At 37.4% G+C, this 24,826-nt stretch overlaps 1 protein-coding gene across 1 annotated transcript in view; it reads right to left on the bottom strand.

Moving 5' to 3' along the window:
* Positions 1-428: 428 nt before the first annotated feature.
* The window catches only part of rab3ab (RAB3A, member RAS oncogene family, b), a 57,790-nt gene continuing 33,392 nt past the window's right edge, over positions 429-24,826 (bottom strand). Inside the window, exons 2-5 of the mRNA XM_030131792.1 lie at positions 21,101-21,325; positions 8,246-8,364; positions 7,922-8,046; positions 429-1,352 (exon numbers count right to left, since the gene is read on the bottom strand). Of these exons, the coding sequence (XP_029987652.1) occupies positions 1,162-1,352; positions 7,922-8,046; positions 8,246-8,364; positions 21,101-21,325 (660 nt within the window). The 3' untranslated portion in view covers positions 429-1,161. The remainder of the gene's footprint in view (positions 1,353-7,921; positions 8,047-8,245; positions 8,365-21,100; positions 21,326-24,826) is intronic.

The raw sequence follows: 24,826 nt of genomic DNA, 5'->3' as shown, positions 1-24,826 counted from the left end.
CCAGTGTTTCATGAAAAGAATAAACCGGGGTACAAAACAAGAAATGTACAAACATAAAAAGGCCAAATGAAGGCTCAGATGAAAAACGGAAGTAAAACACTTGCTAATACCTGCATTACACTGGAAAAAATCTAAATCTTACCAAGTGTATTTTTCTCATTTCTAGTCCAAATATGTCATCACACTTAAAATAAGACAGAATCACCTAAAGAGTAACTTTTCAGTGAGATATAAGAACTTATTTTTAGACAATAGATCTGGAAAAGGTTACAAGAACATTTTTATTTGTTCCACTGGCAGATTTTTTTGCTTAATTCAAGATTTTTTTTTGCCTAATTCAAGCAAAAAAAATCAGCCAATGGAACAAGTGAAAATTATCTAGTAAGATTTTCCAGATCTATTGTCTAAAAATAAGTTCTTATGTCTCACTGAAAAGTTACTCTTTAGGTGATTCTGTCTTATTTTAAGTGTGATGACATATTTTGACTAGAAATGAAAAAAATACACTTGGTAAGATTTTTACTTTTTGCAGAGTATTCATCCTCAAACAGCAGGCAACGCAACAAACCCAATACAGATCTATGGATTTTGGTTCTGTTTTTACCCAGAACCACAAAAGAAACCAAACACATCGCTATCTGTTTGCAGGACGACACATAACTTCATAACTTCACAACTGCTGCCTTCTGGAACACCGAACCCGAGGCTGATATCTTTTCAAGACGTGTGACTGACATGAAACAAAGTACTGTAAACATCGGAAGGATTTAAATGGCACTCTGAGGGCGGACGCCGTCAAATCCTTCTTGTAAAACCACACCGAGGAACGGGGGGGGGACAACGCAAGAGAGAACCTTCAAGAACCCGGGTCGCAAAGAGTCCAAAATACTCTGTTTTGACTGAACTTGCTTTGGCATCAGACCAAGACCTGCAGTGATTTAAGGAACCAGGGGAGAACGCACTGGTCCACCAGCATCTCAGAGTATTTCAGACCCTCTCCGACCCGGTTCCTGTCACCGTCAGCCGTGATCCGGACTGGATTAAAGAAGCAGGAAAGTGAGTGAAGAGGATGATGAACCAGAAGCCCCTGGGGTCCCACTGGAGGAGGAGGAGGAGGAGGAGGAGGAGGGAGGGGGACGAAGGGGTGTGGAGGGAGGAGCTTTAACATGCACAGTCCTGGTGGGGGGGGGCCGGCTGCTCTGTCAGCTGGGGCCCCTGTTTGGCCCCCGTCACGGCAGGATCTCCGGCGTCCAGGCTCTCCGACATCTTTTCGCAGATGATGTCGACCAGACGCTCGAAGGTCTGCTTCACGTTGATGTTGTCCTTGGCGCTGGCCTCGAAGAACTCGAACCCTGAGGAGAAACGGAGGAGTTCAGAGACGAGTCAAGTAGAACAGCATTTTATGTACACCAGTGAAGGAAGAAGAGTATCTACAGCATCCTAATAATGTACAACAATATTCATTTCAGTCATTTATTTTCCTCTTGCTTATTTATTGTTATTCTTCTTATTATTATCTGCACTTTGCCTTTGTTGTTTTTCTATCATAAATGTGTGTCTTTCTGTTTTTAAATGTGTGTGTGAGTTGTTGTTTTTTTTTAAATGTCTGTGTGCAGAAACAGACATGCCAGCTGAGAGGTTATTCAACTGAAAATGCTGGTGGAATTCACCAAGAAAGTAAAGAAAGTAAAGGAATGAACTGGATCAGAGGATCTAGAACCTGTGGTTCCCCATGGGTCAGTGCACTAGTTTATTAGTATTGCTTTATTTGACCTCTTCCCCGGAGTCTTTGTGCTTTATCACCTCACAGGTTTTCCCAGGATCATCACAGGTTTTCCCTGGATCATCACAGGTTCTCCCAGGATCATCACAGATTCTCCCAGGATCATCACAGGTTCTCCCAGGATCATCACAGGTTCTCCCAGGATCATCACAGGTTTTCCCTGGATCATCTCTGAACCTGCTGCTGTGGTTCTGCCTCTCTCCTGCCTTCATCATAATCAGTCACTTATCCATTCAGTTATGATAGTGTTTATTATACAGTTCCATAGATGGCAGAGGTTTATAGTATTTGTACTAACTGTTGTAGTAGTAGTATATCCACTGTTAGTACTTGTATTCGTAGTAGTAGTACTAACAGTCATGGTCCTTTGTTCTGGTTTCTAGTACTTATACTAACACCAGCTGATCTACTGTTGACAGTTCTAGTTCAGTTTTCTGTGCATCCGTGTCTCTCCCTACTTCCCCCCTTCTCCTCCAGTCTCTCTCTCTCTCTCTCTCTCTCTTTTTCTCCTCCTTTACTCTCTCTCTCTCACCCTAACTACTCCTGTCACTCGTCCATCCTCCTCAGTCTGGCTCTGCTCCAGGTTTCTGTTGTTAAAGGGAGTTTTTCCTTCCACTGTCATCAGTCACTAGTGTTTACTTCTGGAGGATTCTGTTGGTTTCTGTAAACTGTCTTAGAGTCTGGTTTCCACCAACTCTATATGTAAAGTGTCATGAGATAACTTTTGTTATGGTTTGGCGCTATATAAATAAAATTTGATTGATTGATTGATTGGTTTATTGAGCGCTGCTTTATATTTTTATATTCAGTTACACTGAACAAAAATATAAACCCAACATTTTTTGTAAAGTCAAACTGGTTTTAATCCACTGTGGGAAAAACATGGAGAAAAAAAAAGTGTGAGATTCAGAGGCCACGGCACAGGTCAGTTCAGTCAGGAGCACACTGGGCTCAGCTGTGCTGTGTCATCATGCACGCTGCTGAAAGGCTGCAGGTGTCTCCAATCAGACAGCAGCAGCAACTGAGAAAAGGGCGGAGCAGACGCCGCTGCGGCTCCTATGCAAACTTCAGACTGCTGAGCAACAGACGTTTGGAAACTGCAGAGGGGCAGCCGGTGAGACTATTTATGAAATGTTTAGTTTATGTGCTGCACTAGAACTGTGATTATTTAATCATAATGATAGTCTCACATTAATGTGCTGTTGTGTGAGAGCACCGGAGCACAAATGGGGTTTAAAGGGTTAAACTTAAAGCTGCCTGTGTGTAACTGCAGCGGTGGGTGGTTTTTTTGGTTTTTTTTTAATCAGTAGGGTTATTTGTGGTTTTTATTAAATATGATCATGTATTTTAAATGTAAATTGCCTGGGTACAGGATTTCAGTTGTCTAATTATGTCAGCTATTTACAGTTAAAGTAGTGACTTTGTTGGGTCTAAATATTGTTAATTGAGTGTAATTAATTGGGTTTTTTGTTTCTGCTTATTCTATTTATTCAGATGTGTTAAATATATTATATATTTCATGTTAATCAATTTAAATTAAACAATTTTTGTATTGTATTTTATCTATATGTAAATATCTATTTTTCTATATAATGGTGATTGTGTATTTATAGCATTTTGTACTTATTGGTCAATTAATTGTTGTTTTTGTGTTTATTGTTAAAGGTCTTCCACCTAAAGATTAAAGACCATTACGGCATTCAGTGTATGTGCATCCAAACAACCTGTGCCTCTGAACTTTAATAAAAGCGAAAAAAACAGAGGAAAATGTTGTCCTGGGAATCTTTTGAGTGAAGTCCAGTTGCCCAAACCTCCTCCAGATGTTGGGGCAAACGGGGGAAAAAAAAAGAAAAAAATCAAAACTACTTAACATTTTTCATTTTTGTTCTTCTTTCAGATTCACTGAAATCAAGGAATAATAGACCTATTCCTCTCAAAGTTTGTTCACAAGTTAGAAAATATGTACAAGGGTGAATATAAACACTATTTACAGAAAGTAATTCCATACTGTTAGGAGAAAGTTGCCCGTTCAGTGAGTACTTTGCTGAGATATTCCAGGTGTGTCCAGTCAGATACAGAGTAGACAGAATCATTAATGCTCAGGTGTGTCACTAATGATTTCATTTAATTCCCATCCTGACAGGACAGGGTAGAATGTGTCAGCCAAGCTGAAGCATCAGTAACAGACTAATTTGTGAGGAACAGAACTACTGTGTACATAGAACGTTTCAACTGATCAAGCATTAGAGCAAAAACAAATATATGGTTCATATTTTTGTTCAGTTGCAAAATAAATGAAACCGTTACCCACTACTGTTACTGAGAAAAATATGCATGTCTGGTTTATAGGATTCAGCGGGATTTTGGAGGATCTAGTGCAGGAGTCACCCACCCTGGTCCTCCAGATCTACTGTCCTGCATGTTTTAGAGGTTTCCCTCTTCCAACACACCTGACGGTGGTTATCAGACTTCTGCAGAGCTTGATGAAAGGCTTATTTGAATCAGGTGTGTTTCAAATTCACAAATGGAAAGTATCAGCTTCCTGACAGCATGTGAAGGCAGCATAAGGTAATGTGGCATTTTTAATAAGTTTCTAGAAGGTTTATGGGTATTTTAGAGTTACTACCACAGGACAAGATGGTTCTGAATGGAACAATATGTCAGTTAATTTAACTTTGGACCACTGACTTTCTCAAGCAACAGCAATAGATTATACTCATCTGTAAAGCTACTGAGTGTGACAGCTTCCTTTTTTCTTTGTGTGTGCCAGTTTTATTTTTTTTTTAGAATTTTATTTTATTTTTCTCTTACAGTTTTTTTGTGCAATCAGTGTAGTATGTCTTGATGTGTTATGTATGTTTGTCTATTGAAAAATAATTAATACAAAAAAACCAACTTTGGACCAATAATCACCATGTCTTTGTACAAAAATTTGGAGAAGCTGGAGCAGATGACAATCAGACACCATCGTTTGAAGCTAATTTTAGTTGTTTGCTCACTTGATGACCAAAATGACTCAGAAGCTGCAACTAGGCCTTATGATATGAAAAAAACCCTGTATTTGCAAAATAAGTCAGTGTTCTATATGCAGAGGAGGGAGCAGGTTGTGATAATAAAATGACAAATATTGGTCAAACTGTTGCTTTTCCAGCTCAGGTTGCTGTTCTTTCACATAACAGACAAACAGAGACAGTGCAAGGACGGAGAATTACAATCCTGCCACTGTCAGACTGAAAAAGTCACATTTGTTCTGGTAGAGTACACATCCAATGATCCAGACCAGGGTGGGGGATGCAGACGGCTGCAATCTGCAAATTCACCTCTAGATGTCAATAAATATCACAAACTGTACCTTACAGTGACCAGAATGATGTTAAATCACAATGGGGCTGATGGAATAGGAGTGTATTGCATCTTTTCCTAGAACATGACATTCGCTCTGTTTTTTTTCATTGTTCAGAACATCTTCTGTTGGCTGATTTCCAGTCAACACAGGTCAGAAAAGAACGTTCGGACAAACGCCATGAAGGTTAGACCGGTTTACAAGGAGCAGCGTCCTCGTCTAGACAGACTCGTATTTTAAGCCTTGTTTTGACTGGTGCTCTTGTTTTAAATGGACACAGTGTCTCATCTGACCTGAAAACACTTTGGGTGGCTTTCAAACGCCTTCTAATGATGGAGACTCAACAGTATTTACCAACAGCATCTACTGATCTGAACTGTTTAATACCTATTGATCCACTGATCCTGTCAATACATGTAAATAATGGCAACGTGATAGCATGAATTGCGTACAGATAACACGCCACTTTTAATTGGTGTGTTATCTGTACGCATTATAAGCTTTCCACGTGTATGTTCACGCCGCGTCAAATACCACACGATTAGCGGTTAGGGTTATGGTTAGGGTTAGCGGTTACAGATATGTAAACCGGAGATCTTGGCGTACATTGACACGCAATTAAATGCCGTTGAATAAAACACGAACGAATGAAAATGAGTACGTATAGCACGCAAATGCCATAAGACCTGGCATGACATATAACGCGATTTCATGAGATCAGTCTGTAATTGGTGTAAAATACAGTTTGTCGTCTTTTCATGGTCATCACATATGACCCATTTGGACGTTCAGAGGCTCCGTAGTTACCATGGAAACACCGTCCTCTTCTACAACATTGATTCACCAGTAAAACCCATGGAGTTGGATCAGTGACAGTGGATGGACACACTGGGTTCTGTGTTCAGTTATTGATATACTGTATTTTGCTAAAAAAGCCACTTTTGCTTCAGTGTTACTGAAGTGGTCAAGTTCCTCTGAGCTTTTACAAACATCTACATCAGGGGTATTCAAATCCGGTCCTCAAGGGCCAGTATCCTGCATGTTTTAGATCTTTCCCTCTTCCAACACACCTGGAAGCCATTACATCATTATCAAGCCTGATGATGAGCTGATCATTAGTTGAACCAGGTGTGCTAGAAGATCTAAAACATGCAGGATACCGGCCCTTGAGGAACGGATTTGACTACCCCGATCTACATGATCAGTGAATTAAATATAGGAAACTGCCTGATTTTCACTGCAAAATGCTGAAGATAATATAATAAACTATAGTGTGTTGACCTGAGGGGATCCACAGGTTCGAGAGGTGGTAGTTTTGATGCAGTCTGTGTAGGTTCTCATTTACCCAGGTCATCATTGTTCTTGTTAGTTCATCTCAGTTCAACTGGAACGGTTTAACTCTTTTGAAAATGTCTTGTCTCTCATCCAAGAGACTTCTCAGTTCTAATAACTGGAGGGGGAAACTGGACTTATAAACCTGGAGGGGGAGTGGTCTGTGAAGGTGTTACTCCCAGTTTAAGTGTTAGGGTCGTGTGTTCCTGGGGGTAGGGTCCTTAGTGGGTACTGTGTGTGAGTTTCAGGGTCGTTGACCAGTCACTGTCCAAATCCTTCAGGGGGGTTTGTTTGGTTTTAGGTGAGTCCAGGTGTGGAAGGTTTGTTAGTTGAAAATTGTTTGGGAATGTTATTTAAACTAGTGTTAGAGCAGTGTTTTTCAACCTTGGGGTCACCTGAAATTTCTAGTAATTGATTAAAAAAATAAAAATTACTAATGAAAATGTTTTTTGATGATTAAATAAATAAATATATTTAATTATAATTAAAACACCACACACTTTTCCTAATAAAAATCAAGTTTAAATAAAATGCCGAATATAATACCTGAGAGGATTGACTGACCCGATCATGTGACCTCATGCGTTAGCTACTACACTTCAACCTGCCCGGACACAGTCACAGTGAGAAAACCAGACCAAACACAGAATGGAAAGATTTATTCATCCGCCTGGCCTCGCTCAGACATCTCCAAGAGAAAAATGTCTCCATTTTGAATGTCTGGGGTCGCAAGAAATTTGTGATGTTAAAATGCGGTCACAAGCCAAAAAAGGTTGGGAACCACAGGGTTACAGGTTTTTGATGAGTAGTGTCTCAGACCACCACCTCTGTTCAGGGAAGGACTTTCCGCTTTCACAGAACTGGCTTCTTGACTGCTCTCTCAAGTTTTTACGCTGTTGCGTATTTGTGCATGCTGTACCGCATTTGTCCAGCAGTCACCGCCAAAGCGTTCTGGGTATAGCAACATGACTGTAAGGCTATTGTATTCCAAAATTACTAATATCTCCCAAAATATTGGTACTATCAACTTGCTGTTTTTGCTTATCTGTTCCTTGACCAAAAATACAAAAATAAGCCGAACTGCAGCAGTCAGCTCTGTACGGATTTAGTGTGAATCCCAACACACACACACACACAGTGGCCACTTGGCTTTCATAATATAGATGGTGGTAAATCACTTCTGAAAGGTTAAATGTAGAGGAAAACTCATTTGGAAGTTGAGGTCTTAAACAAGTATTGCTGGAAGGGTAACTAAAGTCAACATTTTTCATTGTAAAAATTCCTTTACTGAAACTGTCAACGGTGATATGATGATAATAATATCAACTGTGTAACTGTTATCAGAGCTGTTGATGCCGTCTGCCCTCTGGTCAGTGTACACAACACCAGACCACAGATATGAACAAGTGTTTGCACAGTGTGTGTTTTGTGTGTCTTTGTGTGCCTGTGTGCTGTAAACTCACCGAGGTGTTCAGACAGCTGCCGGCCTCTCTCTCCGCTCACCACGCGCTCGTCCTCCATGTCACATTTGTTTCCTACCAGCAGCACCTGGGCGTTGTCCCACGAGTACGTTTTAATCTGAGTCGACCTGTAAATCAAACACAAGCAGCGGTCTGAGCCCAGACTGGAAGGCTGCAATCACACTGCACCTCAATATGTCACCGTGACGGATTCAGCTCTTTATTAGATTTTTAATGGGACCGAGCGGGAAAAAAAGCTGCAGAGAGTTGCAACTTTTTAACCCAGGTCTGGACCTGACTGATACGAACACAGCTCCGATCACGTACCAGTCCTGGACGGCGTTGAAGGACTCCTCGTTGGTGATGTCGTACATCAGGATGAAGCCCATGGCTCCTCTGTAGTAGGCCGTGGTGATGGTGCGATAACGCTCCTGACCTGCTGTATCCTGGAAAACACACACATTCAGGACTTAGAACATTTCTAAAAGCCAGTGATTTAATGAAAATTAGGACTCTTCAACAGTTTATTTTTACTCTTCAGATTAGATTAGATGGAACTTTATTGATCCCTTGGGCAGAGCTGTCAGGAAATTAAGGTTCCAAAAGCAGCACAAAGCCACATATACATATAAGAAATACATGAAAATAGTCATAACATTAACTATAAGAACAGTAGTGAAAAAAACAGGCAACTGCACATTTGAAAGTACTAGTAGAAAAAGAGAATAACAAAATAGTTAGAATAAAGTAGTAATAATTGTAATTTATTTAGCTCTAACAATGTCCACATGTTGTGTCTTTGTCAAATACATTAAATAATAAGTGGTTCCAAGTACAACAAACCCCGCCCCTCACACGTAATGTAGTTTATTTTGGCATCGATCCAACTGATGTCATCATGTCTGTGTGTGCTGATATCAACATATCCATTTCCGCTATAAATGTGCCAAGTTTGAAGTAAATTGAACAAAAAAAACCCCATTTTTTTATAGATATGTGAAATTTTGCTCATTGTAAGTAGATGTACAAAAAAAGTTTGTAAAAGTGCATAAAAAATTTGAACTTTGACCTACTTTTCCCAAAATGTAATGCAATCTATAAACCCAATTTGGTATAAATTCAACCAATATTTTTGCTGCTACAGTGTTAAAAAACAAACAAACTGAACCAAAAACAGCATCCCTTGCCTCCCCTTTGGGGGGCGGGGTAACGATAATTATAAAAACAGTAGTGAAAAAAAACAGGCAATTGCACATTAGAAAGTACTAGTAGAAACAGAGGATAACAAAATAATTATAATACAGTAGTCACAGTAACTGCAATTTATTTAGCTGTAACAATGTCCACATGTTACGTCGTTGTCAAATACATTAAATAACAAGTGGTTCCAGGCACAACAAACCCCGCCCCTCACAAGTATTGTAGCTTATTTTGGCATTGATCCAGCTGACGTCATCATGTCTATGTGTGTGCTGATGTCAACATATCAATGGCCTCTATATATGAGCCATGGTTGAAGTAAATTGAAAAAAAAAAATAGATGTTTTTATAGACATCTGAAATTTCCCCCATTATAGAAAATGGGGAGAGAAAAGATTGTAAAAATTCATAAAAAATTTGAACTTTGGCCGAGTTCTCCCAAAATGTAATGAGATCTATTCTGGGTCACTGGCAATCTATAAACCCAATTTAGTATGAATTCAACCAATAGTTTTGCTGTTAAAGTGTTAAAGAAACTAACAAACCAAACCAAAAACTATCCCCCTTTCCTCTGGGGTCATAAATACAATTAATTCATAGTTCAACTGACAGTATTTCAATGCAAATGTCTAAAAAATATGACCCAGCAGTTACCTTCTTTGCTGTAAATGAAGATGAAATGCATGTAAATCCAATATGACTGATGTGTGTGTGACTGTTCTCATGTTCTAGATCATTGTGTCGAGCTCTGCCAGTAGGTGACACTATATCAGCTGTCCCAGTGTCTTGTCTTGTTTCCGCAGCCAATAACTGATCCTGCCTCGTCCTCCCTCTCTGTCCCAAAGCCAGGGGAGGTTGAATTTCAGCGATAAACCCTAATGAACGCTCAGGGAAATGAAGTTTAGTGTTTCTGATACCAAACACCTGGTGTGTCTATGACCCAGCTCATCCCTCTGCAGAAACAGTAGAAAACGGGCTTTTTATTTGAACTAATCACTGGAGTTAACACAGATATTGCACCATGTAAACTGTTCTCCTGTTTTGTTTCTTTCCTTGGACTTTTCAGTGTATCTATTCACTAAATCACACATGATCATTGTGTGATCACAAGTGTATTGGATGACATCTATTTTTACTCCTATGGCTGCTGCTCTTCCTTTGTCCTCCATACTGTTGCAGCTCATGTTTATGTGCATATATATCCTCCAAATGCTGCAGGCAAAGTGCTTCAACTCTACCTATAAAGCCAGTGTAGGTAGCACTGAATGGTATTATGTAATCACTGGATCACCGGGTGAAGAGATATTCAGTTCCTAAAAGTATCGTGTTGTGCATTTAAGACCTCACTTCAATAAAAGTATGTTAATATTATCAGGCGAATGCTTGTAAAATATGAAAATAAAAGCGGCCATTATGCAGTAAAATGGCCCTGTCATGGTTTTACTATTATAAATGATGTTTTTGACTGATTTTAAGGATGCATTGATGTTTGTTACATTTTACTGCTGCAGATGTTAAAGTCTGTGTTTTTCTACTACTTTACATACTTCTGAAATACTGACTTAATTTCGCTAGAAGAGTATACTGAAACCATAACTGATGATATGGTGATAATTTCTGTATGCATTTTATCGTTCTTATGCTAATGCACTTCACCCTTTAATTTATCTCAAATATTCAATACAATTGTAAATATGTCGCTTTCACCGGACAGAAAAGGAAGGAAAAACTGTGAACTAAAACTTTCAGACAAAAGTGCATAAAAATCTGAAAATAAATTTGAACAAAGTTAGAGTGAAGGAAAATACTGAAGCACAAACATCTTTCTCTCTCTGTGTATATATATAAATGTATACTTGTACATAAGCTGTGTACTAGAATAAAAGTACTTAGTTACCCTCCAAAACTAAAAAAAATTCATCCTGACAGATCTGACGGACTGATAACTCTTAGTTAAAGGAATATTCAGACAGAAACCTTCTTGGAAAAAGAAGATGGTTCTCTGATTTAATGAATAGCTCCTTATAGCTGTAATTTTTCTCTTCATATTTTAATTTTTTCACTCATATTTTTTTTTCTACCTCTTTGTCTCTGCACTTGCTTGTTGTATTTTTGCTGCTGCAAACTGTGACATTTCCCCACAGTGGGATAAAGTCTTATCTTATGTCAGACTAATCTCATGAAATCGCGTTGTATGTCATGCCAGTTCTTATGGCATTTGGTGTGCTATACGTACGCATCGTCATCCTTTCGCGTGTTATTAAATGCCATTTGATCCCATGCCAATGGACGCCAAGATCTCCAGTTTACATATCTGTAACCGCTAACCCTAACCCTAAACCTAACCGCTAATCGCGTGGTATTTTACGTGGCGTGAACATACACGCGGAAAGCTTATAATGCGTACAGATAATACGCCAATGAAAAGTGGTGTGTTATCTGTACGCAACTCATGATATCACGTTGCTTATCTTATCTTACTCTAAACATGCCATGAAAAACTTTGCATAAAAGTTTTTAACATTTAGCATTTCCACTTTTCTTCGTAAATGTAAATGCTTCTGTTATTTTCATGCAAAACTAAAATTTGTGTGGCGCAAAAAAAATTTTGACCCATTATTAGATATAAATGTCAGATACCGCCATTAAAAAGATGTCAAAGATCCTGAATGTTGCCTTTTTTACTTTACCTTGGCACTGGAAAAAAACCAAACACAAATATATGAAGTCTAAATGTTGCCTTTTTAACGGTAAATGACATTTCTTCACCTACATTTTAAGTTGTATGTAGTAATACTTGAAAATTTGATGTAAATTTGTGTTATATTCTAACCACTTACACCACTGTGCATCTGCTGTTTGTGTATAACTGTACACCGCAGTTCCAACGCTCCAACCATGAAGTAAATAAGAATCTGAATGACTGTGCTACTACTAAATAATTAATCTGCAAGTCAGCAGAATAATGAAAATAATGTAAATCTGCTGACACTGAACACTGACAGTAAATATTTATCATAATAAAACCTCCACACTGGTGCATTACAGCGTTAGTACTATTACTACAATTACTGCACTATGGTTTTATTGTACATCACACACCTGCATACATTCATTTTCATGAATCGCTTTAAATGCACACTTGCCGTATGCTGACTTTTGCGCTCATGACTCAAACCATTTTCATTTTTACTCGAGTCTCAGCTGAGTGAGGGGGGATGGGGATGCGTGTGTGTGTGTGTGTATTCATACATGTGTGTGTTCAGGGTGGGGAGGGGAGATGTGTAGAAATGGGGGAGGGGATTGAGCAGCACCCAGTCATCACTCTCCCTCGTTTCTGATTGGACGATCTTCTCTTCCTTACCAGAGGCAAGACCTCGCAAAGGCTGACAACAGAAGCAGCTCCACCACACAGAAACGCACACAAACGCACACAAACGCACACAAATGCACAACCCAGCACCACTGCTCAGCCTATTGCAGAGTATGTGATAAAGGTGAATATGATGTTACGTACAATGGAATACAGAAGCACCCGTTTCCTCTCACCTCGGGGAGCCTGTTTTCCCATCATGCCCCTGTTTACTCTGCTTTACTGTTTACTGCAGTTCACACATCAGAAAACACCTCCTGTTTGTTCTTGAGGGCAGGTCACTGTAACTGATGTATTAATCTCTCATTATGCTTTCTGCTGCTTGGCTTTTACTCCTCTGCGTTCATCCACAGCTGCAATAACGCGATGCAGCGCCGCGTGCAAACACATGTGTTCGCTCCTACTTGAGAGGTCAGTTTACATAATGAAACTGCACCACAGGGCAGTGATTCAATATGCACAAGATAACCCTGTTACACATGCTACGCAACATCTTCTCAAATAGTATTTACTTGGAGTTTAATTGGAAGATATGAAAGGTCTAATGTGTAAACTGTGTGTGGGGGTGTAATATTCCTAATTATGTTTCCATCAGTGTATAATCAGTTGAAAATAAATAAAGAAATAATATTGTGTTTTGCTTAGAATGAACCTTTAACCCATAAAGACCCAGTGCTACATTTGCAGCAGCTCCCAAATTATTTTGTTTTTCTCTATTTAACCTTTCTTTAGTGATTCATCACCATTTATTATAATATTATCTTCTCCATTTTGCATTTTTCAGTGAAAATCAGGTATTTTTCTGTATTTATTTTATTGGTCGTGTAATTTAATCATCATGCTGAGATTACATTTGAGGGTTATCCTACTAAAAATAGAGAAAACTTGAGAAAAAAGTGACATTTTCAGTCCAATTTCTCATTAACTGAACATAAAACCAGTGTGTCCATCCACTGTCATTGATCCAACTCCATGGGTTTTACTGGTGAATCAATGTTGTAGAAGATGACTGTGTTTCCATGGTAACTACAGAGCAAGGTTATTTTATAGACTTGCTTTTATGTGACGTTTGTCCCTTTTAATTTTAATTTTTTATTTTTTTTTAATTTGAATCTCATCCTGTTTGATTGTTGGTTTATATTCTCATACATGATGTTGTTTTATCTCACTCCTTTATTTTTGCATTGATTTGACAGCATCATGTTACGTTATCCCTGCCCTCTTTATTCCGATTCATTTAATTTATTCGAAGTGTCATGTTTCCGCATTGTTGTACACATCTCTCCTATTGTGTTGCTTCTGTTTTAGTGTTTTTACTTACATCTTGTATCCTGTTGTTGTGCCCTTCACTTGTCTGTCAAAAGCACTTTGTAAACTTTGTTTTTAAAAGGTGCTATAGAAATAAAGCTATTATTATTATAACAGTTTTGGATTTTTAATTATAGTTTAGTTCTATTTGGTTTTGACTTTTTTTTCTCTAATTCAGTTGGTTTTAATTAGTTTTTAGAGCAGGTTTGCTAGTTTTTATTAGTTGTCGTTTTTTCTGAATGCTTAGTTTTAGTTTAGTTCAGTTTAGTTTTCATATTAGTTTCAGTTTTTTCATGTATTTTATCTTCCTTGCCATCCTATTCAAAGAAATAAGTGAGGCACAGATCAGCGGGTTACCATGGACACTTTATTTTGGGGTCGGGTTAGGGTGGGCCATCGACTATAAATTCCCTATAGCGTGTGGGGGGGTAATGTAGGTGGGGGTGCGATCCATACACATCACTTACGTGAAAACAAAACTGAAACTTTCCATACTTTCACCGTTGACCTCCTGACTTCTATACCTCTCTTATACCGCTCATCTGAGACGAAATTTCCACGTTCTATCCTATATCAACATTGAAAAAGACGAAAACTAAGGGAATTTTATCCATAATTTTTATACGTTTTAGTTAGTTTTGTAAACACACAGTACAGTTTCAGTTATCATTTTTTTCTTTTAATTATAGTTTTTATTTATTTCAGTTAACAAAAATGTTTTTTTCAGTTTTAGTTTTCGTCATTTCGTTCGTTTTCGTTAATGATAATAATCTTGCTACGGAGCCTCTGAACGTACAAACGGTCATATCTGATATACATGAAAAGACAACAAACTACATTTTACACCAGTTATTTATAAGTATTGATAGGATTAATGGCTCTAAGGTTATTAAACATTTCAAATCAGTAGATGCTTTTGGTCACTGGTTGTTATTTGGGTCTTTAAGGGTTAATATCTGCAGAGGGAGCAGGTCACCATTCATGTTTCCTCTAGGTCCTCTGTTTTATCCCGCCATATAAATAATATCATAATTTTATGTATTTTTATGTATGGTATGATCGTTTTAAATTATGTATATTTTATACTTGTACTGCATTGTTGTGGAAGAGCCCAACCAGGGACTGGAGTTGAGAATTAGCACAAACTATGAACTCTATATGCATCACATCAGCTTCAAACGTGTAAGTATGTTTAACTGCACTGTTCCTGTCAAATAAATAAATAAATAAATAACAGGTACTTAAAGGTTCATTCTCCTGTCAGCATTCTTGCCCACTGTACTAAAAAAAGGTGCCTAAACACAAGATAACACTAAATCTGAGGAAAAAGGTATTTAAAACAAGTGCAATATTTGTCCATGCAGCAAGAGAATTTCACTTGACAAGATTTCTTGAATTAAGGTTGTTAAATCTAGAGATAAACATGTCTACAGATGTACGAACACTTAAAATAAGAAATTAACTTGTTATAAATTCCCTCTTAGGCTATGCATAAAGTATATTGATACAGGTGTCTGAATGTTTTTAGTCAGGCATCTACTTGGTTGGTCTGTTCTATATTAGGTCAGGATTTTAACAGGGCAGCTATGTTATTACGCTTGCGGGGTCCTCATGGAGTAAACGTTTCTGTCATTTATGTACTTACCTAGCTGCTCAGAGTTTTCATATAAAGAAGTGAAAAATGTCATCGATGTCCTGATTATTTCCTAACCGCAGTAGGGCTGTGTATTGGCAAGAATCTGGTGATACGATACAAATCACAATACTAGGATCACGATACAATATATCAAGATATATCACAATACTGTTAAACAGGCCATTTTTGTTTGTTTCTTTTCTTTTAAATGATTATTTCCTTGAAGAATTGAATTACACCAGAAATCTGCACAAATACTAAACACATTTTTATTTGATCACAACAGGATCTAATGTTATATCACAAAATGTTCCTGTGTTCAAACTGAAATTCTGTTTTACAGACATTACACTTTAAGATTCTGTTCAAATGTTCATATTCTATTAGTTCAGAACTAAGATCAGAACATTATTTTTGTGTAATCCCAACAAAGGAACTAACATTATTTAATAAAAGACTGTTAAATAATAACAAATAAAATGTAAACAAAAAAGAAAAACAAACAAAAATAAACCTCCACAATATCTGCATTTGAATGAATACCTAAAAATATTGATACAGTACTTTTTAATATCGATACAATATTGTGAAATGAAATATTACGATATACTGCTGAACCCATATTTTCTAACGCCCCTAAACTGGAGTACGTTCACGGGTAAAGAGGTCCCAGCACAATAGTCTCACACACACCAGAGTTCTTCAATATAACTCTTAAAACAAGATGCATTATCTAATATTTCTAAATCTAAGTTGTTTTTTTGTTTGTTTGTTTGTTTGTTTGTTTGTTTGTTTTTTAAATCTTGGTAAGAGCCAAATAATTTGCAGTGTGAAGATCTGGAGTTGGTCTCTGAGCACCTTCCATGGCAGCTCACTGCTCCTAATGAATGCCACATGCTAATGCTAATACTGAGTACTGTGTGTATTATGGGTAAAATTAAGAGACCACACTTCCCTATAGGGATAATAAAACAAGTTAACCTTCATATTTGTACAGGTTTCTCTGGTGGTGTTCAGGTGCTTTAACGTCCCCTACCCAGATAGCAAAATCATTATGGCTTAAATCTGGCCCAAAACTGGCATGCCATTTTGGCAAAGTTCTGGGCGGATGTATGGGCCCTAAATGGCCCCAAACAGGCAAGCCAAAATCAAACCAGAGGGAAGCCAAAATTCACCCAAAACTAACTGCGGACTTCCAAAATATAGCCATAATTGTCCCAGAAAAGCCCCAAATCCCCATAATCCAGCCAAAAAGTAGCCAAAACTGACCCAAAAGGAGGCCAAAATTCACCCCAAATTTGTGTTGATCATGCTTTTAAAATGAAGTGGGGTTTTCTTCAGGGTAGAAATTCCCACTCTTTGCGCAGTGTTTTGGCTTCACAGAAATATGCCAAAACACAACCAAAACACATCCATATGTGGAATAAGATGTTGCCGCTCTTTCGTCAATCTTCTGGTTTGCCATAAACATGCCATACCATCCCTATCCTTGATCGCGCTCTTTGCCCAGTCTTTTGGTTAACCAGACATGCTGGTGCCTCCATATCTATTATGGATAACCTTGATCATGCCACAGTTAAGCCTAAAGGTTTTCATAATGCCAAAAGAAAGCTAAAAATGCCAAATGTATGCCAGAACACTGCCAAAATATTTGCTATCTGGGTACTATGTGAGTTTGGATCAGAGTTAACGCCCTAATAACTTTAACTGATTTCTCTGATTGTTTTTGAGTCTCAAGAGTGAAGTGCAAATGTAAGAAAGATAATCATACATTTACACAAAGGAATCTTTTTCAATTCCAAGTCAATTCAAACAATTGTCCACGAGTACAGATTACTTGAAAGTGTGGCCACTTTGCCAAGGTGTGAAAGAAAACCCAATCTGTCACCCTCTGAAAAAAACAAAAAACAACAGAAAAAACCCATAACGCACAGGCCTGTAGTGAACATAGCCTTAAACCTTCAGCTCCTGAACTGAAACATGGACACAACGGGACGGGCCAACAGGACAATGACCCCGAACACACATTAATCTGGTTGTAAAACAGGTTAACGTAATGTTTTAGGAATGGATCTCCAAAACTCCTGACCTCAGCTCTGTTTGAAATATGCGAGCTGTGCTTCAAACCCAGGTCTGTGCCAGGAAACCCAACGCTGAAATCTGCAAATTCTGCCAAGATGAGCAACTAGAATTCTGGCAGAACCTTAACGATGGCACAAGAGGATCTAGTCATGTGTACGAGACATTTAGCTAAATATTAGGAATGTTTTATAAATACTAAGTAAAATAAAACACAGTTTTAGCTCAAAGTCCAAAACTGCCAGAACATTTATATCCATGATGGGTTTATGTAAACTTTTCAGTCAACGCTGCATATGTGTTAAATGTATAGATGTTAACTTACTTTATTGTCCATGTAGGGAAATTTGGTCTCTGCATTTTACCCGTAATACACACACAATGCACCGTTAACTATGATGATTTATTTATTTATTTACTGTATTTATTGCATTATGTGAGATAAATTTGTTTTGGTGATATGTGAGATATGTAAACTTCTGTTGCAAATCAAATTGCCCTTTGGGGACATTAAAGATTTTTCAATTCAGTACCTAGCATTCACATTAGCATTAGCATTAGCACTTAGCATATTAGGAGCAGTCAGCTGCCATTGAAGGCTCTCGGAGACCAACTCCAGATCTTCATCTGCACCGTGGTCCAGGACACAGACAGGAGAATGAACAAACACAGTATGTACACGATATGGACAAAAGTATGTGGACACGTTGAATTCAGGTGTTTCTTTTCTAACAGGGGTCTGAGATACAAAACAATATGTTATAATATAGTTTTATATTGGGATAAATATCATTGCATTGGTTAGTTTGGTTTAAATTGCTATCGTTGCTTCCAGAATGCCTTGATTTTTTTTTTGTTGATTTTTTTTTTTTTTAATCCATGACTATAATTTTGAATGTTCTACCTCTTAGTTTCAAATACATTTTTCATGCTCTGACTGTAAATAATAATTTTCTGCCACAACTAACCATCTACTTTCCTCACATCTCACTTTGAAAGAAAAATCTACCATTAAACTTTAACAAAATATTGATGTTTTTATCTCAAATCATCATGAACAGGACATCTTACAGCTGTAGCCATGATGTGTCCCAATATTTTTGTCCATATAGTTTATAAACACCAATGTTTCCTTAAACAATTTAAACAAAACTAGCCAATGCAATGATATTTATCCCAATTTAAAACTATATTATGACATTTGTTATTATTGTTTTGTATCCCAGACCCCTGTTGGAAAAGAAACACCTGAATTCAACGTGTCCACATACTTTTGTCCATATGGTGTAACTGCAGGGGAAACTGGAGGAAGCCAGTGCAATGCAGAGGGAACATTTAAACCCAACAAAGGCTCCAGTCTGACTGAGAGCCCAACCCAGAACCTTATTGCTGTGAAGCTGAAGTGCAAACCGCACCACCACCGTTCCACCCAAAACACTGTTTCCCACACCAGGAGGTGAACCCAGGCCGCCTGGGTGAAAACCAGGGATCTGAACCACTAGACCACTAGAAGATGGGACTGAAAATATGTGAATGTGAACATGGGAATCTCCATTTTCTCTGAGCTAAACCTGACGCTAGAGCGATGGGTATTTTTGTTTCTGTGATGCTATAACAGTGCACATTCCCACGAGGTCCAACTCCTGAAGGCATTGACACACAACTTCTGCTGTTATTTTGTACAGAGGCTTTTATGCATGTCTCAGGAGGAAACATACATTATAATTAGGTTAATTGAAAAACCAAGTGCAAGGATTCTATTTTTTCCTACAGGTTTTGAGGCAAACATTCTGCGGCTCATTCATGATATTTATGTGCTACTACAAAAACCCTGTAACCACATATGTAATATAGTATCCAAGCTTTATAGTTTTCTGTCCCAAAACACTGTTATATATTAAATAGAACAGAAAATTCACTTAAAAAGATGCATCAGTTCTTAATAAAGTAACTAAATGAATTATGACTGATGAAAGCCAGGCCTGAGCATAATCTCCACAGACTGATAGATCTTTTAAAATTTATGTGAAAATTCAGATTGTATAACAATATGTAATAACACGTAATATAACGGCTTTAAAAGAAAGGCATGAGGTACACTATGTGGACAAATTTTTCCGACATTTGGAATTCAGGTGTTTCTTTTCTAACAGGGGTCTGGAATACAAAACAATAACAAATGTCATAATATAGTTTTATATTGAGATAAATATCATTGCATTGGTGAGTTTAGTTTAACCCATAAGGACCCAGTGTGACTTTTGTGGCAGTTCCCAGATTAATTTTTCTCTCTATTTAACCTTTCCTATGTGATTTATCACCATTTATTATAATATCATCCTCTGAACTTAGCATTTTTTCCAGTAAAAATCATGTATTTTCCTTTGTCTAATTGACTGATCATGAAGATGTTCATAAAAGCTCAGAGTAAAGTCAAAGGTTATTGTAACAAGACAGAAAAAAAACCCTGAAGAAAACGTGACTTTTTCTGTAAAATATTTCATTAACTGAATATAAACCCAGTGTGTCCATGCACTGTCACTGATCCAGCTCCATGGGTTTTACTGGTGAATCAATGTTGTAGAAGATGACGGTGTTTCCATGGTAACTACGGAGTCTCATCTCATCTCATCTCATCTGATGACCATGAAAAGATGACAAACTGCATTTTACACCAATTATTGACATGAACTGATAGGATTAGTGGATCAGAAGTTTATATCAGTAAATGCTTTGGGTCTCTGTGGGTTAAATTATCTTTGCTTCCAAAATGCCTCAGAGATGTTTTTGTTTTTCCTTAATTTCTCTAAACATTGATTTTTTTTTTTTTTTTTTTAATTTTGTTTGCTCATGACTATGATTTTAAATGTTCTACCTCTAAATTTCTGACTGTAAATAATAACTTTCTACCACAATGAACCATCTACTTTCTTCACATCTCACTGAGGAATAAAAATCTCCTATTAAACTTTAAAGAAATATTGATATTTTTATCTCAAATCAGCATGAACAGGATATCTTGGAACCTGGAACAAATTTTAGTTGACTGTTGCACCTGTTGAGTATTTGTCTTTTACACGTCTCACTGTCATTGTTGTAATGTATTTATTTATTAACTATTTGTTTTTGTAACTGTTTAACCTTGTTTTTACTTTTAGCCTCCTCACCCCCTTCCCCTCAAGGAGCCATTGCTCTTTGATCAGGCTGCATTTGTAAATAAGAATCTGTTCTTAATTGCTTGCCTGTGGTAAATAAAGGTTAAATTAAAAAAAAATAAAAATAAAAAAATACAGCTGAAGCCATGATGTGTCCCAATATTTTTGTCCATGTAGTATAGTTGGAGGATGAGGATGTTGATGTGATCATTTCCCTAAAAGTAAATTCAAATATTCTGTGTCCTTGAACAAACATGAGGCCTCTCGACGTGTTTTCAAGGATGATACGATTGAAACACTTCCCTCCCATCGATTACTCATTCACCTCCAGCTTCAGCTCCACCCTTACATTTACTGGATAAGTACGCTTCTATCATAGATCTCTGTCTCTTTTCACGCCTGATGTCCCCAGATGTCTCCGGACGTCTTACCCAGATCTGTAACTTGATCCTCTTGTCATTTCTGTAGATGGTCTTCACCTTGAAGTCGATACCCACTGTACTGACGAAGGCCGGTGTGAAGGAGTCGTCGGCGTAGCGGAATAGAAAGGAGGTTTTTCCCACACTGCTGTTCCCAATAATGAGGATCTTAAACATATAGTCAAAGTTCTGGTCTGAGGACTCTTTTTGTCCATAGGTTGCTGTTGCCGAAGCCATCTGCAAACAGAGAAAACGAAGAAGAAAAACTTGAATCAAATGATCAATTATGTTCACCATCATATGATTCTACTTTAAAATGAATGGCGGTAGCAGCAAAAAAAAAAAAAAATCCCTAGTAAATGGCTTCAGCTTGATCCACTGGTGCTGGAGGACTCGTTGAAAATTGCTGATGAAATTCACAAAATGGAGAGATTAACATTTATGCTGAGGCTGCAAACTGAACTTCACATAATAAGATGGGGCAAATGGATTAGTTTCTTTAAATGCAATTAATGTGTGGTTTGTCTCATAGTCCTGTGAAATGCTGAAGGGGGCCGGACCAGTAAAATAATAACATAATATATAAATAATGTCAGTTTCAAACTTTTTACTTCCAATGTCTATGTTTTAGATGAGTGATATTTTGCTTTTTTAAATGGACTTCTTCATTTTCCCACATTTCCCTGTGGTCTCAATAAACTGTAAATGCTCTGCTTGGCTCTGAATTCTTCATTCATTCAACTCCACAGGTCCATCTTCAGCAATATTTCTGACTAATGACACCAGAAAGGTGGTTTGGAGTGCTGGCCCTTTAAATGCAAATGAGCCACTTCAGGCCCCGCCCCCTCCAGGTTGTTCAACCAACAACTGAACATTTTAGGTAACTGGCTTAAAGTTTGGACATATTTTCAGTTTTTACTCCAACCGCTGCTGCTGATAAACAATTATGTCGTACTCAGAGAAATGTTCATCAGAAGTCTGGACCTTATATGTGCAAATGTCGTGATGTAACTAGTTATGAAACGTAACAAATTAAGCAGGAATTAAAAGAGGCTGTAGCAAAATCCACTCGATTTTGCCCAAATGAATATAAAGATAGTTTTGCAGCAGCTGGAGGGTTCAAATTCAAACTGCATGAACTATTAGAGTCCAAATACACAAATAAATGAACCACAGACTAATAAAAGTGGGTTTAGATCAGTGGTTCTCAGTCTTTTTCTGTTGGGGCCCCCCTTTGGAGCATGAAAAATCTCCAAGCCCCCCTCAAGCCCAACAACATTGTACCTGTGGTGCAATTATTACTTTTATTGAAAGAAACATCAATATTGTAAAAATACTTTTTGCTTTTCCTTGAATAATTTGTTGTGCAAATTAAAAATAACTTAGATTTTTGATTGAACAATACAAATGAACTCAACAAAACTGCTCCCTGAGACATTATTTTTCAAAATAAAAATAGGAAATGTGTAATTATCTTACAACTATGACAATAAGGTAAATTTTTTTTTTTTAGAACAACAAACACATTTTGGTAACAAAGATGAACATTTTAACAATATCAGTGGCTGCAATGAGCCCGTTTACATAGCACATCTGAGAAAATTAAAGTGCAAACTGTACAAACTGTGCAAAAACAGAAACATTGCACATTTTTCTTTTCCAGTCCAGTCCTTGTCCACTCTCCAAACCTAAACTCTTTGTCTAGTCCAGTGACAGATCACTGTGGCAGTAGATTTGTTTGTTGTACGTCCCTAAAATGAGTCCAGGGTGTTCCAACGCTAAAACATTAGTTCCACCTGCAACATGTTCCAACCTGAAGAAAAAATAAACACCTAGGAATGATCCCATGCCCCCCCGGCAAGCCTCTGCGCCCCCCCGGGGGGGCCCGACCCACTTTTAGAGAAACACTGGTTTAGATAAATATGAGCCCTTTAAAGTTAAAAAAAAAAAAAAAATTAAAATCGTATTATAAAATGTTTACATCTGCAAACTATCCTTTAAAAAATGTGAAAAACATGAACAACCATGAACAAACGAAAATCTATGAAAAAAAATATTATGCGTCAGCTTCTCCTTTGCACATGTTCGTACAACTCATAGATCACAGTGTTTGTGCAAATTCACAAAACATTTAATAAAAGGCAGAATATTGTTAAAATTACATTTACTTCTCTTAAGCCATTTCAGGTTGTTCATTTTTATTCAGGTTATTCACATTTTTTGTGAAAGGAGTGTTAAACATTTTCAAGTAATTTTACTTTTTTAAACTAAAAAAAAAAAGAGAACAACTTGGAGTTGTCATTATTTATAGGCAATTGTATTATTATTTTACTGGTCTGACCCACTTGGGATCAAATTGGGCTGAATGTGGAACCTAAACTAAAACGAGTTTGGCACCCCTGCTCCAGGTTAATGAAAGTATTAATCCATCCTCTGCTCTCTTTCATGGACCTGCTTTAACCCATAAAGACCCAGAGCTACTTTTGAGGCAGTTCCAAAATATTTCTTCCACTATATTCAACTTTTCTTAAGTGATTGATCACCATTTATTATATTATCCTCTGTATTTTGTGTTTTTTTCAGTCAAAATCATGTATTTTTCTATATTTAATTCACTGATTATGTAGATGTTTATAAAACTTTGGACAAAAGCTGAGGGTTATTTTATTAAAAATAGAGAAAATTTAAGAAATAGTGACTTTTTCTTCAAACATATCAATAACTGAACATAAAATCAAGTATGTCCATTCAGTGTCATTTATCAAACTTCATAGGTTGTAGAAGATGATGGTGTTTCCATGGTAACTACAGAGCCTCTGAACATCCAAATGGGTCATATCTGATGACCATGTAAAGATGAAGAACTGTATTTGACACCAATTATTTACATGTATTGATAGGCTTAGTGGATCACAGGTATTAAACAGTTTAGATCAGTAGATGCTTTTGGTTGCCAGCGGCTGTTTGGGTCTTTATGGGTTGATGTTCTTTGTCTTTTTGTTTCATGTTCCAATCCAATCCAACTTTATTTATAAAGCACTTTAAAACAACCACAGTGGACCAAAGTGCTGTACAGAAGACTAAAACCCAATAAAAATTCATAAAAGCATAAAAAAAACCATGAAAATCAAATAAAAACAGATAAATAAAACAAGTTAAAATAATGTAATAACAGACTGATGGAGGTGATCACATAACCTCTCTGGCAACAATAATGACAAATCACTCTGGATAATCAGGTCACGGTGCTTGAAGAACACTAGTGTGAGGTTGGTTTTGCATGTTATAAGTCTGGTGCTTTCGGCTAAAGTTACACTCCGTCGTTATCTATCACTTTGGACATAACTGTCAGCAAATGGATCCAGGTCGGGAAACAAACCCTGACATCCACACCAACAGCGACACGGCTAACATGTAAGTATGACAGTGGTAACTCTAGACGTCACAGCCCACATACTCACTACAGTGAGGTCAGCGTGAAGGCCGATTTGTCTGAAGAACAGTTCACTACAGCGACGACAAAGACCTCCAGGGCTTTAAACTGACCGTAACCCTCATAGATGGACAATAACACTTCCTGAGAAGAGATGGACCAAAATATGAAGGGATGGAAGTTCAAGAGACTAAAGTTCCACGAAAGTCTTTTTAATAATGTTGGTTGTGGTTTTATACTTCCAGTGACACTTATTTTATGTGGCTTTTTTAGATACTTATGCCATCAGGGTTTTTCTTTTATAT

The sequence above is a fragment of the Sphaeramia orbicularis genome, chromosome 4 (assembly GCF_902148855.1).
Source record: "Sphaeramia orbicularis chromosome 4, fSphaOr1.1, whole genome shotgun sequence".
Taxonomy (NCBI): domain Eukaryota; kingdom Metazoa; phylum Chordata; class Actinopteri; order Kurtiformes; family Apogonidae; genus Sphaeramia; species Sphaeramia orbicularis.
This window is presented reverse-complemented; position numbering and strand designations above follow the sequence as displayed.